Source organism: Miniopterus natalensis, chromosome X, assembly GCF_054644295.1.
Source record: "Miniopterus natalensis isolate mMinNat1 chromosome X, mMinNat1.hap1, whole genome shotgun sequence".
In the NCBI taxonomy this organism is placed as follows: domain Eukaryota; kingdom Metazoa; phylum Chordata; class Mammalia; order Chiroptera; family Miniopteridae; genus Miniopterus; species Miniopterus natalensis.
Window position 1 is genome coordinate 68,274,377 of NC_142103.1, and position 17,405 is coordinate 68,291,781.

General features: G+C 51.1%; 1 protein-coding gene and 1 non-coding gene across 2 annotated transcripts; both read left to right on the top strand.

Moving 5' to 3' along the window:
* Nucleotides 1-13,729: 13,729 nt before the first annotated feature.
* On the top strand, nucleotides 13,730-16,340 carry RPL10 (ribosomal protein L10). Its single transcript, XM_016221941.2, has 7 exons — nucleotides 13,730-13,750; nucleotides 13,855-13,900; nucleotides 14,765-14,823; nucleotides 14,916-15,023; nucleotides 15,237-15,375; nucleotides 15,893-16,055; nucleotides 16,135-16,340. The coding sequence occupies exons 2-7, from the start codon at nucleotides 13,878-13,880 to the stop codon at nucleotides 16,285-16,287; spliced, it is 645 nt and encodes a 214-aa protein (XP_016077427.1). The 5' UTR covers nucleotides 13,730-13,750; nucleotides 13,855-13,877; the 3' UTR covers nucleotides 16,288-16,340.
* LOC148090537 (small nucleolar RNA SNORA70) lies at nucleotides 15,710-15,845 on the top strand. Its single transcript, XR_015713765.1, has one exon. It is a non-coding gene; the product is annotated as a small nucleolar RNA SNORA70 (small nucleolar RNA).
* Nucleotides 16,341-17,405: the final 1,065 nt, after the last annotated feature.

A 17,405-nucleotide genomic window follows, 5' to 3' on the forward strand; every position in this document is an offset into this window, starting at 1 on the left:
CGACAGTGAGGGAGTCCCAGCATGTCAACAAGGGAAAAATTGGTCTGGGGACCCTTGGGGTTCCCGCAGGGCCTACCAGCATGGGCGGCGTCACCCCACTGCAGGGTATGGGGCCACGGTGCTCCAGGGCAGCACCCTGGGAACCCAGATGGACCCAGTGGGCCCAGGAGGGACAGCCACCAAGTCAGGGTCAGCGAGCATGCGGGATACTGGGTGCCCGCCTTGGGACGCTCGTGTGCACTCGGTGATCTACGGCTCAGGACGATCTCATCCTACTCCAGGACCCTGGGGCCATCCCAGCTGCAGACAGGTCGCCAAGAGGGCAGGGACAGTCATGTACACCACACTCCTCCTCAGGCCCAAGGTCTCTCCAGGGAGGGCGTTCTCTGGCAGGAGGACACTGTGCTGCCTGGAGGTCAGGCTGGTTTCGGCCACCTCCGTGACCCACCACGGGTGTCGGGGCAGGTCCCCATGAGCCCAGCGAGGCCACAGCCAGGGGAGCAGGGCTGAGGAAATCACTGAGCAGCAGGCGGGGTAGAGGCTGCCCTTGGGTCCGCACAACTGCTGAAGACAGGCTGGGCACAGACACCCCATGTTCATTGGGAAAGGACCCAGGTCCTCAGGCAGAGAGGGTGGTGGCCACAGATGGTCACTGAAGGTAGATGGGGACAGGGTCTGGCTGATGCTGTGACTGTGCCCATCCTCAGAGCAGGCCACTAGGAGGAGCTCCCCAGGAAAGGGTGCCGTGCAGCTGGGTGAGGGAGGACCCAGTGCCTGTCCAGCCCTCCACAGCCTTCGTGGACAGGCAGCCCCTGAGGGAAGACTGTAGGGCAAGCGGGCCCTCCTCACTGTTCCTCCTGCCCAGGGCGGAGGGATGGGAAGGTGGCTCAGCTCGGGCACAGGCGGGGGAACAGTGAGCTCAGCAGTCAGATGGCCCAGGAGCGAGGGGCTGCACCAGGCCTCAGCATCTCTGGGGGAGCCCAGGGACCCTGGGTTGCTGCTACACCCTGGCTGATTGTCCCCAGGAGTCATGACCAGGACCCCCAAGGCAAGGCCAGCAAGTGTCACCTTGGTCACTGCTTCCGCTCTGGGGAAACAGAGAGCGCGGCTCCCCTGAAACTCGCTGTCCTTGGGTTCAAGAATCACACAGCAGCCTTGGATGGTGCCAGGAGCTGTCTCCAAAGGCTTCAGTGTTGCCTAGCAGCGAGAGCCAACAACAAAAGCACTCACCGCCCACAGAACCTGTGTGACAAATTCAGAGCCACCAAGCGCATCATGGGGAAGTCACCTCTGAGCCCTAGCCAGGAATGATGGGGCGGGCATGTCTCCCGGGAAACTAGATGCAAAGGGCCTCCTTCAGCCACAGTGGGAGCTTATTCCTGAACAACTGGACACTCGGCTGCCCCCCCCCCCCCCCGAATGGCACCTGCCACCACCACACCCAGCCACCAGAACCCAGCCCAGGGCTACCCGATACCTTCATTGAAGAAAAGGGGCTTGTCGGCCTGCACCTCCACAATGTGGTCTGTGCCTCTCCACTCCCTGCCCCCACCCACTTCAAGGCTACATGGTGGAAGGCTGGAGGAGAAGGCAGGCGGGAGAGGAAGGACCTTGCCTGTGTGCAGAGAGGTCACCCCTGCCTTAAGCAGGGGAGCTGCCACTGCCCCTGCCCCTGCCCCTGCCCCTGCCCCTGCCCCTGCCCCTGCCCCTGGGGATGGAGAAGGAGTGGAGGCAAGACTGAGCCCCTGGGTGGGGACATTGGAGGTCAGGGACATCCTGCAGCCCAGCCTGGGTGGGGATCGACAGGGTGCTGGCAAGGGCTGCTGTGATGAGACAGAGCTTCCTGCACTGTGCCCGGAGCTGCTCAACTGGCTGGGACTGCCACCAGGGCTGCAAACTCCCCTGCAAAGGGCAGGGAGCACACACAGTGGGCACACCGGGGCTCTGAGGCACATTCTCCTCTCTTTCTCTGGCTTTTTGTGTGTTTTGTTTACAATCCTTCAAAGACATAGAGCCACTCTGCCCTGACAAACACACAGGCCTTGTCTGTCTTGGTCCTGGGGCTAGAACTCGGCAACCCCCTTAGACAAAGGACACGTGTGTTCTTGAAGGGCCTGTTCTGTGCGGGACCAGGAATCCTTGCTACTGGACACCCAGGTTCAGGAGCAAGAACTTTCCCCGGAGCCTTCTCCTTTGCTGTGAAAGGAACACCCTTCAGCCTAGTGGGTGCCGTTGTCCCCTCCAGCACTGTTCCAGGGTTGGCCTGTGTGACCCATAAAAGTACGGCAGAGGAGAGGGAATGTCACTGAGAGATAAAGTGATAAAAGACTATTTTCCAGCTCGGGGCTGCTCACCCCTCTCCCTTGGCTCTGGGGAAGCCCTGCCCTGAGCAGCCCTATGGACAGGCCCTGTGGGCAGGCACTGAGACCCTCGCCACAGTCACCATGTGAGTAATCTTGGAGGCAGAGCCCCACCCCCACCAGGTAGACCAGCTGATGCCTTGACTGCAGCCTGTGACAGACCCTCAACCCCAACTCCCCAGCCAATCCCTTTAGCGTCCTGTCCCTCAGACGCTTGGGAGGTCACAAGTAAGCGTTAGTCACATCAGGGCACCACACTATGTTTGGGGCAATTTGTTATGCAGCAGCAGGGAACTAATACACAATTTTAAATAGAGAAGGGGGCTCAAAGTAAGTCTGAAGCAAACAAACTGACAAGAAACCCCAGGAGCCATTATGAAAAGCCTGGAAAGTCTGATGACATGGAAACTAAAGTCGTCTGCCTGACCAAACACAAACCCCAAACCACAAAGTCAAGAGACAAGTGACAAAGTGGGGGGAAAATAGTGACAAGGTGTGACTCAGGGCTCCTATCATTAACGTCTAGAGAGCTTGAACCAGTGCACGGGGCACAGCCGACAGCCCAAAAAGAAAAGGGGGCCAAGGAGGGGAAACGTGGAAAACAAAAGGCAAAGGTCACTCCACCGTCAGTTCCTGCAGCCAGAGTATGCTTGGGTGCTGGGCCCCCAGGAATGAAGAGTGGCGGTGACTGGCAATGCACTTCATCTGCCACTCCAACTGGGAGACCCTCTTGGTGAGGAATATCGGGCAGGAAAGGTGCAGGCTTCCCACCAACTAGAGGGCTGGCCACACACACAGACCTGAGAACTGTCAAGGTAGTTCCCAGGCAGAAAACCACTTTCTGGTCTGTATGTGCCCCCAAATCCATGTTCTTGCTGTCGGGGCCCAGGTTCCTTTCCCATCCCCGAGCTTGGGGTTTGGGTCTTTCTTCAGCCTCATCAGAGTTCTTTCCATCCCAACTCCCAGGCGCAAATCTGATCTCTGTCTCTTTCTCCTACACGTCCAGACGTTATCAGATACAATCCGGGAATTGTTGAGCACCTGCACAAGCCTGACACCTTTCCCAGCCTGGGCTGTGGACAGCGCCATCCAGTGCACCCGAGTAGTGCACCCCTGATCTCTTGAGGGCTAGCACCCTCCTAGCATTTCCAGACTTGCCGGCACCCTGCAAAGGAGCCAGCCCCAAGTAGGGCAGGGGGCACACACCTAGGAGCTTCAGGCCCTCAAAGAAGTGCTTCTCACAGTGGGGTCCCTGCACCAGCAGCATCAGCATCACGGGGAGATTGGTGAGAGTCACCAATTCTTAGGCCCCACCTCAGATATGCAAGATCAGAGACTCTGGGGCGGGCCCAGTGACCTGGGTTTGAACAAGCCCTCCAGCATGAGAACTACGAGGATGGGTGTTTCCTGATCACACCTCCTTCTAGAGAAGCCACCAGCTGTCTCTGCAGGGCTCACCTTGACCTTTCCAGGTGAGAGGCAGGCAGGCACAGCTGATGGTCACAACCGCAGGTTGTCCTGGGGAACACGCACGCTTGAGCAGGATTCTCTCCCTGGAGAACCACCCCTGCCAAGTGCCACGGGCAAGACTGTTACTTCCTACCGTCCTCACCTCCCGAACCCTGGACAGCCAGTCCCCTCTGGCGGACAGCACATTCCCGGGTGACTGGCCTCAATTCTGTCCACCTCTCCCCGGACACTAGGCTCCTGGTGCGTGTGTGTTTTTGTTTGTAGTCCATGCTTTACAGAAAGCTGTCCAGGTACACTCAGGAGGCCCCGGAACACAGTGGGACCGGAAAGGAGTGTGTGTGATTGCATGTGGGGGGCTACGTTCGGGGCCCTGGGCAGATGGCAGCTCCCACGGGCTGGAAGCAAGGCCACTCTCACAGGCCAGGCTGGGCGGGGCCGGAGCCGGAATGACCCTGCCTTTTGCGGTCTCACTGGGGTCGCCGCCCTCCTTTCCCCTCACCAGGCCCCTGGGGACCCCAACACACTGTCCCTGGCCATCTGGAGGGTCAGGTACCGTCAGGACAGTGGGGGAAGTCCTGCCGGGAGCCGGGGTAGGGCCGCACGATGGAGACCCCAGAATCTCCCGGGGACCAGTCTCGGTGGTGGCTTCTCCCTGGGGGGAGGTCGTAGGTCCCGAGTCTAGGGAACGGGAACTATGGCCGGGTGAGGGACCGCGCGGGGGGCGGATGGCCGAGACCCAGCGGCAGGGCATTGTCACAAAGCGTCCGCCCCCGCACTGAACGCCCCCGCCCCCCGCCCCTACGACGCGGACCTCCTCCCGCCAACCGGAAGCACCGCCTTTCTTCCCACAGGTTCAGGCGAGCCCCACCAATAAGTCAGCTTGGCTAGTGACGAGACCCGCCCACAGACCGCCAGAGGAAGCGCAGCTCCTGGGTCCTGATGGACAGTTCTTCTGCCCAATCAGAGCTAGCCGGCCGCCTTCCCGCCTCTCTTGGCTTAGGGTTTGAGAGCTCCTTTCTCGGTGGTGGGTGGGGCTGAGCTGTCTGTGGGTTGGGGGCCAAGTAGGTGTCAACGTGGGGAAAGCAGGGACTTCCCAAGCGGAGCCGCGAGAATCGTCTTGTTTGTACACTGTACAAAAGCCCTGCTTGCGTGCTTTTGCTGCGAGCTTGTATTTTGAGGTAATTAACTTTACAGGAAGTTCCATAGAAACGTCCAAGACGCCTGTGCCCCTCCCGCAGTTGCCCAGGGTCAGCATCTTGCACACTTAGTACGATCGCACACCAGGAAACCACATTGATGCCAACCGAGAGCTGCTCCGAGTTCCATCCGTGTGTGTGTACGCACGTGCTCACACGCGTAGCTCTGTGCACTTTCACCGCGCGTGTAGATTCTAGTGACCGCCACTGCCGTCAGCTTCCAGCCTGTTCCCTCACAAGCATCCCTCCGGTTGACCATTCATAGCCACAGCCTCTGCCCGCCTCCTGCCAACCCATGGCAACCAGTATTCTTTTCTTATCCCTACAATTTTGTCATTTGAAAACTGTAACATAAATGGAAATATGCAGTATTTATCCAGGGGTGAGCTTTTTTCCACTCACTAATGCCCTTGAGTTCCATCCAAGCTGTTGCATGTATTGATAGTTTTTCCTTTGTATTGCTGGCTATAGTCCTTGGCGTGGATCAACCAGTGTTCGTTCAAGCGTTTACTCACTGAGGAACGCGCTGCTTGTTCCCAGTCTCAGGCTTCTTCAAATAACCTGCTATGAACATTGGAGCACAGGTTTTGCTGTGATTACAAGTTTCCATTTCTTGGGGATAAGTGCCCAAGAATGCAATGGCTGCGTCCTGTGGAGATGGATGTTTAACTTTAAAAGAAACAGATGAGCCAGACCGGGTGTGGCTCAGCTGTTGAGGGTCGACCCAGGATCCAGGCGACCGGGGTTCCATTCCCCGTCAGGGCACATGCCCGGGTGGCAGGCTGGATCCCTAGTTGGGGGCGTGCAGGAGGCAGCCGATCAATGACTCTCTCATCACTGATGTTTCTATCTCCCTACCCTCTCCTTTCCTCTCTATGAAATCAATAAAGATATATTTTTAAAAAATAATAAAGAAAAGAAACAGCTGAGTTGCAATCCACAGCGCTTGTACCATTTACATCAACACCCTGCATACTTTGAAAGCACATAATTATAAAAGGTGTTACAAAACATTATTTTAAGTAAGACTGTTAACAATTTTGTTTCTCATCTAACTACACTTTTCTATACAATCACCAACAGTTGCTCAGTTTTAAAAAACATACACCTTATACGTTTTAACTGTGATTTTCTTTTAGTTAGTAATGTATCTTTGAGATCCTTCCATGTCAGTACACAAATGTCTAGCTCACTTATTTTCTGGCAGCTTGGTATTTGATAAAATACATGTACTTTAATTTACATAATGAATCCCCATTTGATGTCCTGAAGCATTTTCTCTCTCCTTCCTTCCTTCCTTCCTTCCTTCCTTCCTTCCTTCCTTCCTTCCTTCCTTCCTTCCTTCCTTCCTTCCTTCCTTCCTTCCTTCCTCCCTCCCTCCCTCCCTCTCTCTCTCTCTTTCTCTCTCTCTCTCTCTCTCTCTCTCTCAAAAATGGCTTTTGGGAGGAACTCTTTATTTTTTTTAAACCTCACCCGAGGATATTTTTTCCATTGCTTTTCAGAGAGTGGAAGGGGCGGAGAGAGAGAGAAACATTAATGTGAAAGAGACACATTGATGGGTTGCCTCCCAGAGGTGCCCTGACGCGGGCAGGGGATGGAGCCTGCAACGGAGGCACGTGCGCTTGGCCAGAATCCAACCCATGACCCTCTAGTCTGAGGGCCTACGGTCTAACCACTGAGCCAAATGGGCTAGGTCTAAGTCGAGTCTTTTAAGGCAAAATGCAACATTAATAGAGAAAGACAAAGTTAGAACTATAAGGTGCTGAAAGGCAGCTCGTCCACCGGCAAATATATCCTGTTTTTTGTCCCTGTGCAGCCAGCAAAATATCTGAAGAGCTGCTTGTTAGGTAAATACCTCAAACTGTTGATCAAACAGATAACATCATGAATTGAAGAAATTCTATAGGAACATACTAAAACACAATTTAAATGATAAACAGTGAAATGTAAGGAAGAAATAGATGGTCACTCCATAATTAGAAGATGGTTTGGAACCTCTTTTGTTAACAGTGTAAAATTTGAAGAAATGTCGCTCCATGAAAAATAGAGAATATCGACTGTAGACTGGAAAGCATTGAGTTTGCACAGCCTGGTGAGAAAAGGGTGTTTGACACAGGGGCAGAACAGTGAATCGCAATCCACTGAAACCACAGCCAGCCTAATTCACACAGCTCTCTGCATGGATACTTTACCACTGCTTTGCTTTCTGTGTTTTGTTTTGTTTTGTTTTTTGTCATTACTCTGGAAGATAATTCAATTAGCATTGCATATTTTCTCACAGAAATTTTGAATTTTATGAATATGAAAATCATGAACTTGGCCCAATTGTATTCTAACCAGGTTTTCTATGTCCTAATTCAGGATTAACTTCCCCAGGATATACGCAGAGATTTAGTAGCAAGAGCTACAGTGTGCACATTAAAATATGGAGAGTTTCAGCACAGTTGGAGTTATGGTAATTACTGGGTTTGTTTACACAGACATAGATGAAAAGCATAACCTTTTAGTTCCTGTCTTTTTCTTTTTAATTTGGAAAAACTGTGTGCTATCAACAGTAAAAGCATACAACAGTTGTTCAATGTCCCAGAGAAAATCTGGTACCAAGATTGAGAAATAAAGAGATGAAAACTGTCTGATAAAAAAAAAGGGAAAGATGGTTTGGGCTGGAGCAGAGACACAGCGCAGCCCACGTGATGAGGGCAGAACCATAGACTCAGGCTCGGGAGAAGCACTGCTAGTTTCTTCATATGTGCTGGTGTGCGCGGAGACTGTCCCAAGGCAGGAATCTCCAGGAAGGTGAACCAAATCAGCAGCTTCTGAAATGGAAACTTTCCAAAGATGGTGAGAGTCAGGATAAAAGCCATCGTCCCCTTTGTAGTAAAATTTTTGAGCACATTGTTATTTTCTGTCAACGTTTACAATCAAAGGAAACTGATGGTTATAATGATATACTGTTCTCTGAAATGAAAGGACCACGGTGCACAGGGCTTTAGAAATCATCCAGTCTTCCCCTGGTGCCCAGGGAAGCTGAGGGCTAGAGAGAAGCAGCACTGCAGCCCCCAGCCTGGGAGGCCAGGCTCCGAGCTTCCTCACTCAGGGAGGTGATGAGCCCTCTCATCACATCATTGTGTCTCACTGGTTTTCAGTCTGATATTTCACATGAGCGTTCTTTTGCTCAAAGAAAAAAACTTGAATTTATAAATGACACCTATTTGTTTTTACTTTATCTGTAACTTTTTCTAAGTAAATGAAGCATGTAACGTTATTCTACGGTGTGTTTCTGCGTGAAAATTTTGTAAAGATTTGTTATGAATTTTTATTTAAAAATACAAATTCTATTTTTTAAGAAGAAGTTAAACATTTTATTTTATTTTAAAATATGTCTTTACTGACTTTAGAGAGAGGAAGGGAGAGGGGGAGAGAGAGACAGAAACATCAATGATGAGAGTCATTGGGGATGGAGCCCGAAGCCTGGGCATGTGCCCTGATAGGGAATCAATCCTAGGTCGACGCTCAACTGCTGAGCCACGCCCGGCCCGGCAGAAGTTAAACATTTTTTAAAAATATGTTTTTATTGATTTCAGACGCCCCCTATTGGGGATGGAGCCTGAAACCCGGGCATGTGCCCTGCCTGGGGAATCTAACCGTGACTTTCTGGTTCTTAGGTTGATGCTCAACCACTGGGCCACGCTGGCCAGGCAAAAAGAAGTTAAAACATTTTTATATGATCAAATGTATTAAACCCTCATTTGTTGATTTCTAGGTTGTGTATCTTAGACAAAGAGGCCTCTTCCCATGTGTGACGAGTGAGGAGACATGCAGCGGAATTTTCTGGGTCCTGCTTGCCAATCGCTCATTGACCCAGGCTGCCAGGTGGGCCTACTGGCCCATCACTGTGGCCTGGGATGTTGGTCACATGACCCAGTGCTGTCTGGATTGGGGGCAGTGCCTCTCAGACACCCAGCCACTGCCCTCCAGTGATGGCAGTCCAGTTTGGGAGAAAGACAAGGAAATATGCAATAAGTGTTTACTTACATTGTCTGAATTCATAGGGGGCCCGGATGTAAGGGAGGGAAGTCCCTGGGGACATATCAAATTAAAAACAGAGGAGTGAGTGGGGGGCTGGGGCCCAGCCAGGTGCTGCCAGGATGGGTTTCCAAGGCACTCGGAGTTAATGGACTTCTGAAGGTGAGAGAGCAGAACTGAGATCCCACCTAAAACCAGTGCTCTTAAAGGAATACCTCCAGGGTGAAAAGGAAAGACAGAGTTATGAAAAGAAGCAAGTCCAGCCCGGCCGCCTTGGCTCAGCGGTTGAGCATCAACCTAGGATCCAGGAGATCATGGTTCGATTCCCGGTCAGGGCACATGCCCGGGTTGCGGGCTCGATCCCCAGTCAGGAGGTGCAGAAGACAGCCAATCAATGACTCTCTCATCATTGACGTTTCTATCTCTCTCCCTTCCTGTCCCTTCCCCTCTCTGAAGTCAATAAAGATATATTGAAAAGAAAGAAAAGAAAAAAGAGAAGAGAAGAGAAGAGAAGAGAAGAGAAGAGAAGAGAAGAGAAGAGAAGAGAAGAGAAGAGAAGAGAAGAGAAGAGAAGAGTAAAGGAAAAGAAAAGAAAAGAAAAGAAAAGAAAAGAAAAGAAAAGAAAAGAAAAGAAAAGAAAAGAAAAGAAAAGAAAAGAAAAGAAAAGAAAAGAAAAGAAAAGAAAAGAAAGAAGCAAGTCCATCCCAGCCTGGCTCTGAGTGAGCAGGGCCAAGAATTCGACCACCCACAACATCAATGAGCACGGCCTGCCTTTACTGGCTACAGAGGGGCTTTGGTGAACCCCTGGTTGAGAGGAACTACCCCTGTCCTGGTAGTAGTGCTGGGCTTCTGGCAGAGCAAACCCGCCCTCTCTGAAGCGGACACTTCACACAGGATTCCCACCCAGGACTCCCAGAGGCCCCGCTGAAGATGGGTCGGCAATCTAAAATTGAAGACACTGCCCACCTTCATGGAAAATTAGCAGGTTCGTCAAGGACAGGACTGACCCTGGCCTGGCCGGGTACTTCAGCTAGTTGGAGCATTGCCCCAGTGCACCAGGGGCGCAGGTTCGATCCTGGTTAGGGCATGTGTGGGAGTCAACCAGTGAATGCATGGAAAGGGTGGAGCAACAAATTGATGTTTCTCTCCCCCTCCCTCTCTCTCTCTAAAATCAATCAATAAATAAAAATTTTTAAATAAGTTTTAAAAAATAAAAAAGAAGAGTAGCCCTGTCAGTGTTCTCAGAGCATAACTGTCAGAGGCCAGATAACGTACTTTTCAGTAATGGCTGGGAGTGTTTGCTATGTGCCTGGACTCATGCATCCCAGCCCCTTGGCAGCCTTGGGAGGTGGGTAGCAGTGTTATTCCTAGTCTCCAGAGGTGGAAATGAGGAAAACAGGACAAATAAGGGTTGAGTGGTTTGTCCTGAATCACTAGCTAGCAAGTGGCCAAGGCAGGGTGTGGATCAAGGACACTGGGCTCCAAGCCTGACCCCCTTTTGCGGGCTATGCTCTGCAGCCTGGCTTGCTCCCTTCCTCACAGATTCCCGGCTCATGCGTGTGGCACATCAGTATGTCCCAAAGGTGTCAGGGGTGAGCCCAGGTGAGTATCCCCCAGGCCTTGGGCCAGCACTTTAGGAAGTGAGCGTGAGAAAGAGAATCACCTTTTAAGAAGGGGGCACTTAAGAAACACAGATTGATATTACCTTCGAATTCTCATGAGACCAGAAAGCAGTTCTCATGGATATTTACAAATTGTTTGCAGTATTGTCATATAAGGCTACTCCAACTCCCAGAATCTTCAATGGCTTCTGACACACGATGAAATAAAGATACAAAAGAAGGAATCAAAAAGATAATACTTTTCAAAACCTAGGACGACTTGAAAAAACACACAAAAACCTCAGAAGTACAAACACATAATCATTGAAATAAAAATCTCAACAGATGGATTAAGCCACAAAGAGATGCCACCAAAGAACTAGTGACCTGAAGATGGTGCCTTGGGAATTACCTCTTGCCTTGTTTCCTCTCTTAGCTGATGATGCTGCTTCCCCTGAAAAATTACAGCAGCCCCTCCTCAGAGATCTGGGCTCTGGGTCTTCAACGTCCCTCATCCTGGCTTCTAGGCTTCTGATGACACCTCCTCCCTTCTCCCCCTTTCTCTAGGGGTGGCAGATTCTTCCTGTATTATCTGTTACTTTGGTATCCCTTTTTGCACCTTCAGTTGTCCGATCCCTGAGTAACCAACCCCTTTTATTCAAGCTCCGGTTCCTTTTCTCTTTGCTCAAGTCACACTATGACAAGCAGAGAACCTCAATGACAGCCCTAAAAATTCCCATACTTCTGTATCTGCAGGGCTGACAGTGCTAAAAATCAAACACAGTGTTTAGCTGTGTGGCTTACAGAATCCCAATGTCATTTGAATTCCCAGCCTCTCCATATTCTCATGTGAAAGGTAGAGCAGCGGTTGGAGGAGAGGGATCCTGAAACGTGGAATTGGGACATCTGGTTGGCCTCAATTGAAGCTGGCCATCACGAAGCCCCAAGTCCCTCTGAGCCTCTCTTGCTGGTGTAAATAGCCTATCCTCTCATGTCTGGGGGACTGGTGCTCCATTGCTGAAGGACTGTTATTTATTACCTCACTTGGGCAAGGGGACACCCCTTGTCCTCAAGACCCACTGCAACCTTCCCTTGATATTATACCCACAACTAGTGTCAAATACCTATATGCTCCTTGGTACAGACACAAAGTCTAGTCCAGGAGGAAATAGCTCACAGATAAATAAAAATTTCCATGACTTGACTGATATCTACCAGCTGAACCCTATTTGAACAGTTGTGGGAGTGGATTTTCAGGATGTTAGACTAACGAGGTAAGCTATAACACTCAATTGGGGCTGGATTCACTGATAGGGGTACACTTACCAGAATTCCAGTTTGAATGTGTTAGTGCATGCACCTGGTGAGAAGCCCAGCGGCTCACTTGGTTGGCTGACTGAAATTTGAACATGCCTGTGGCCTGCAGTTCATGGATTTTGATGCCAGAGTTGTCCTGGCATGATGTGGAGGAGGAGATCCAAAGGCTCAGGGAGAGAGGAATTTTTGAGTAGATTTATCGCATTCCACCTGAACCCTCCACCCCCAACTATATTCCACAGGAAAGTCCCGAAACAGCTCTTTTCAGTGAGGCATTGAGAGCCATTGGGGGGGGGACAGGGACGACATCTGTGTCTTTGAAAAGACCACGGTGGCTTTAGGAAATAGGCAGCCTTTCACAGCACTGCTTTATGTATATAACCCTAAATGCTCTAGGTCTGGGAGCCAAACACCTGACTTGAGTTGCCACAGTAGAGGGTCACAGCCTATAACTCAGTTTGCAGACCCAGAGCCCCCTGATGGAATGAGAGGTTGGGTCCCCTGGGAAGGCCTTTGCACCACTGCTGGACCTGCACACCATAAATCTTTCTGAGCTTTTTCAAAGGGACCTGCAGCCATTTACTTAAGTGAGAGGTTATCCTGGAGAACAGGCATGCTTGAGAAGGATTCCCACCCTCCAAGGGCCACTCCTGTCCAGTAACACTGAGAAGACTTTGGTACTTCCAGTCTTCCCCACCTCCAGAAGCTTGGACAGACACCTAAAGCAGACAGTACATTCCCAGGTGGCTGGCCCCCAGCTCTGTCCACCTCTCGGTAATTACTAGGATCCTGGCGGGCAGGGAGAGTGAATCCATGCTTTACAGAGAACCATCCAGTCACACTCAAGAGGCACTGGACCATAGTGGTCTTGGCAAGGAGTGTGTGTGGGGGGAGGGGGGACACATTCTGGGCCCTGGAAGGGTGAATGCTGCTCTGAGGCCTGGACTGGGCGGGGCAGGAGACAGAGTAATTGCGCCCTTTGCTATAAGGGGTCGAAGCCCTCTTTTCTCCAAGTCACCATGGGCACAAAGTCTCTTTTCTCTGCCCAGTCAGGGTGGGCAAAGAGGGCCCAACGGTGCTCACGGGGTCTCCTGGGCCCTGGATTTTGGTGGAGGCTGCTTATCAGCTTTTGTCCTGCGGGCGGGGGCAGAACACCCGGGACCGGCGCAGGCTACGCCCCAATTCTCCGGTAACAGACATGGAGCAGGGCTCACAGTGAGCAAAGCCGGATGCGGGCTCTTAGGTTACGGCGGGGGTGGGGGGGGTGGCGGGCTTCGGGTTTCAGCCTCCCCATCGACAAAGGAATGCAGGTCGAGGCTCCAGCACGGCGCGTCCCCTGCCGGCCCTGGAACCCAGAGGGAGGCACAGAGAGCGTGTCACGGCAAGGCGAACCCCCGGAACACTGCGCACAGCCGCCGTGAGCCCCATTCGGGGGTACTGCCCCTCTTTCAACTCTAAGAACAAAAGTTTTTCATAGTTAGAGCAAAACCTCGGGCCGAGTTCTACGCCCAAGATGGCCAGTTGGGCAAGGGTTTCCCGTGCTGATGTGGCTGGCACCCATTTGCTAGCTGTCCACAACTGTCAGGCGCTCCGCCTCTTTCCCGTTCTGCGCATGTATCCGGCTGCCTGCACGCAGGCGCAGAGCGTCTTTGCGTCTATGGTCTGCAAGTCTGACAGAGCGTCCACCCGCCCTCGTCAGGACTCTATGGTTCCTACGCGCGAAGATAGACGGCCTATATAAGGCATGCGCAGGCGTGGGAGCGTCTTTCCCTTCGGCGTGGTGAGTAGTGTCGGTTGTAGGTTCCTGCCGAGCCCTTCCCATTTCTCTTACGTGGTTAGAGCCTCTCTTCGTTCTCTGTTCCCACTTTTTCTGTTTCGTTGCAGCCACTGAAGATCCTGGTGTCGCCATGGGTCGCCGGCCCGCCCGGTGGTGAGTACTGAATCCATGCAATTTCGCTGCTGGGAAGAGGGATAACTGCATTTGGCCGCCGAAGGCAACCATGGGGTGGGGCCTTCCTAGTGCAGCTTTTCCTATGTTGGGAACGGACTTAACGTTTTCCTCTGTACTTTACGCGTCTCTTTAGGTCTTCGTTTATATCATGTGGCTCTTTAACTTAAAACTTGATGCTGCTCTTTAAGCGCTTCCGAAATTTTGTTGGGGTGTTGCGTTGACCCTTTACTGCATTTCTGAGCCAGTTTCAGGCTGGAAGCGACAACTGCCTTGCATTCCGCCCTTTGTCCTGGAAATTCGCCACCTTTTCAGGCTCAATGCCTTCTGGGCCTTTGTGTGCCATCCCCATCTTATTTCCGGGCTGCGAGCTGTGAGAGCTCTGAATTCTTCTGTGGCCTGCAGGGGGCGCCGGGAGCCCTTCACGTGGCTTGGAGGCGAAATGCCACGTGTTCAAAAGTCTATCTGGATCACAGAACTCTGCTACTCTTACAGGGCAAATTTGTAGTCAGCAGTGTCTGGAAGAGAGAGGTTTTTTAACTGGGAAAGTGTTTCAAAGTGTTGGCCTTATAGAAAGTTTAAAACCCAATAATTGGTCAAGGATGGTATTTTTTCCTATATGCTCCTAACATGGTTGTCCTCTTAACTTTTGGCCACCTAGTTGTGACTGTGTCTTGCTTTAGAGCCACTTTCCAGACGTGGAGGCAGATTACAGATTGATTTGTGCTGTTACCCCCTTTCACAGCCCTCCTTTGGTTTTAACTTGGAAGGGGGGAGCACTGGAAGTGACTTGTTGAGTTCACTTGTGAATCCCTGCAAACCTGGGTTTTTTCTCCCCCACTGCAGTTACCGGTATTGTAAGAACAAGCCGTACCCAAAGTCTCGCTTCTGCCGAGGTGTCCCTGGTAAGTTGTGGAAGAGCTCCCCAACTGGTTTGACTGCACTGACTCAGTTGTCAATGGCATCCCACACACAACTTACCCAAGCTTTTTTCCAGATGCCAAGATCCGCATCTTTGACCTGGGGCGGAAGAAGGCAAAAGTGGATGAGTTCCCACTTTGTGGTCACATGGTGTCAGATGAATATGAGCAGCTCTCTTCTGAAGGTGAGGTGCAGGATTCCTTGTTAATCCCACCTATTTCTATGTGCTCCCCCAGCCAAATCCGGACCTCACTATACCAGTTTATTAATCATGAACACCCAATTGTTAGCCTCTTTGAAACTCACCTAGGCAATACAGATGTCCCATAAGAGCCAGGAAAGACCATGGAAAGTGCTTATATCCCATCCTTACTCTGCTGCCTTCCTTCCCACCTAGCTCTGGAGGCTGCCCGTATTTGTGCCAACAAGTACATGGTGAAAAGCTGTGGCAAAGATGGCTTTCACATCCGAGTGCGGCTCCACCCCTTCCATGTCATCCGAATCAACAAGATGTTGTCCTGTGCTGGGGCTGACAGGTGAGCTGGGTCCTGGGTCTCTGGTGTTTCCCACAACTTGAGGGCCTCTGTTTAGCTGGATTATTGTATTAGGGCAAAGAGGTGGCTGGCAAGATATCATGGACACTAATTTTTCCACTGCTTTGTAAATTAGAACTGACTCCCAGAAATAAACACAAAAAGGGCATCATGACTAAGTCTTAGCAGCCTCTGGGTGGCAGATGGAGGGAGCAGCTTCTAGCCTGATGACCTGTCTGACTGCAAGCATGTTGCTGGGGCAGTTCTATGTTGGAGGGCTTCAAATGAGCCCATTAGCACCATGGTAGGGATTCTGTCTAGTCTGTTTTGGGGTTCGCTGCAGCCAATTAAGCCGACCATGCTCTTTTACTCATGGGGGCCTGGTGTGCAATGGCTGCAAACAGTAGCATCCTTGGTAGTGTATGCAACCTGTTGTTAAGTATGGGTTGCCTTAAGGGACCTTGGATACAGCACTTTCTGGTGGACACTCATGTCTGAGCTCATGCTGTCACCAATCTAGGCTCCAGACAGGTATGCGGGGTGCCTTTGGAAAGCCCCAGGGCACAGTGGCCAGGGTCCACATTGGACAAGTCATCATGTCCATCCGCACCAAGCTGCAGAACAAGGAACATGTGATTGAGGCCCTACGCAGAGCCAAGTTCAAGTTCCCTGGCCGCCAGAAGGTTAGTGCCACAGTCTTGGTTCCTTCTTAACTTGCCCCAGTCCCCAAATCCCTGGACTCAATTCTTTGTTTCTCCTCAGATTCATATCTCCAAGAAGTGGGGTTTTACTAAATTTAACGCGGATGAGTTTGAAGACATGGTGGCTGAAAAGCGGCTCATCCCAGATGGCTGTGGAGTCAAATACATCCCTAATCGTGGTCCCCTGGACAAATGGCGGGCCCTGCACTCGTGAGAGTTTCAGTGCTGCCCCCACCTTACACCCACCAATAAATCCTACTTCCTGTCCATGTCTTTGCATCTGGATTCATGGGGTATGGGGGAGCCTCTGGGAACTGCAGGATAACTGTCCTTTGTCTTGCAAAAATGTCTGACAACAGATCAGGGCCCAGCAGAGCCTACTTAGAACATGACTTCTACCTGCCTAGACCAGAGGTGGTAGGTTTCAAAAGCTTCAGGCCATGGTTATAAAGTGCCCTTCCCTGGGTGATAAAGGGCTTGTGGCTTAAGGTGACCCTTGGGCTGGTGGGGGATCTTTGCCCATGGGTCCCAAGACAGCAGTATCACAGGGAATGGGGAAGAGCTGAATCCATCTGGGCATGGTCACAGCCATATTTTAACAAACCCTCCAGGTCATCCAGTTTATTCCCCAAATGTCCCATAGAGCTTTGCAACAGGAGACCTTTAGGCAAATAGTGTGCAGCCCCAAGCCATAAATATGACTGCAACTTTAACTTAATGGCTTTGATGCCTTGCTAGCTGTTTTTCAATTTTTATATATTGATTTTTAGAGAGGGATATATCAACTTTGCTCCACCCATCCATCACTGGTTCTCATTCATGCTCTGACCGGTGATCAAACCGGGAACTTTGACATATCTGGAAGATGCTCTAACCAATTGAGCAACCTGGCCAGGGTACTAGCTGTTTTGACAGAGCCCTGTTCTCTGGAAATGGAGCAGTCCTGAAGTTAGCTAAGTAACCTTGACTTTATGTCCTTTTCAGGCCACCTGTTCAGGCCCTCTTAGACTTACTGTGTGGCTGTTCCAACATTCCAAGGAAACCTGCTTGTTCCATTTGCTGATGTGTAACAGGGACACAGTGACCACCATTAATATGACTGTTTCACAAAGCAAACCTGTAAAAAGTTAATTTCTTGCCTGGTTGGAGTAGCTCAGTGGTTGAGCATCAACCTAGGATCCTTCAATTCCCAGTCATGACACATGCCCCAGTTGTGGGCTTGTTCCTGGGGGGGCAGGGCCATGCAAGAGGCAGCGGATCAGTGACTCATCGTTGATGTTTCTCCATTTCACTCTGAAATCAATAAAGATACATGTTTTAAAGTGGTAAGAA

Excerpts from the sequence above, each read along its gene's own strand:
- RPL10 (XM_016221941.2), top strand. The coding sequence starts at position 13,878 with ATGGGTCGCCGGCCCGCCCGGTG. Across the intron at positions 13,901-14,764 it reads GGTCGCCGGCCCGCCCGGTG|TTACCGGTATTGTAAGAACA; the intron begins GTGAGTACTGAA and ends CCCCCACTGCAG. Across the intron at positions 15,376-15,892 it reads TCCTGTGCTGGGGCTGACAG|GCTCCAGACAGGTATGCGGG; the intron begins GTGAGCTGGGTC and ends TCACCAATCTAG.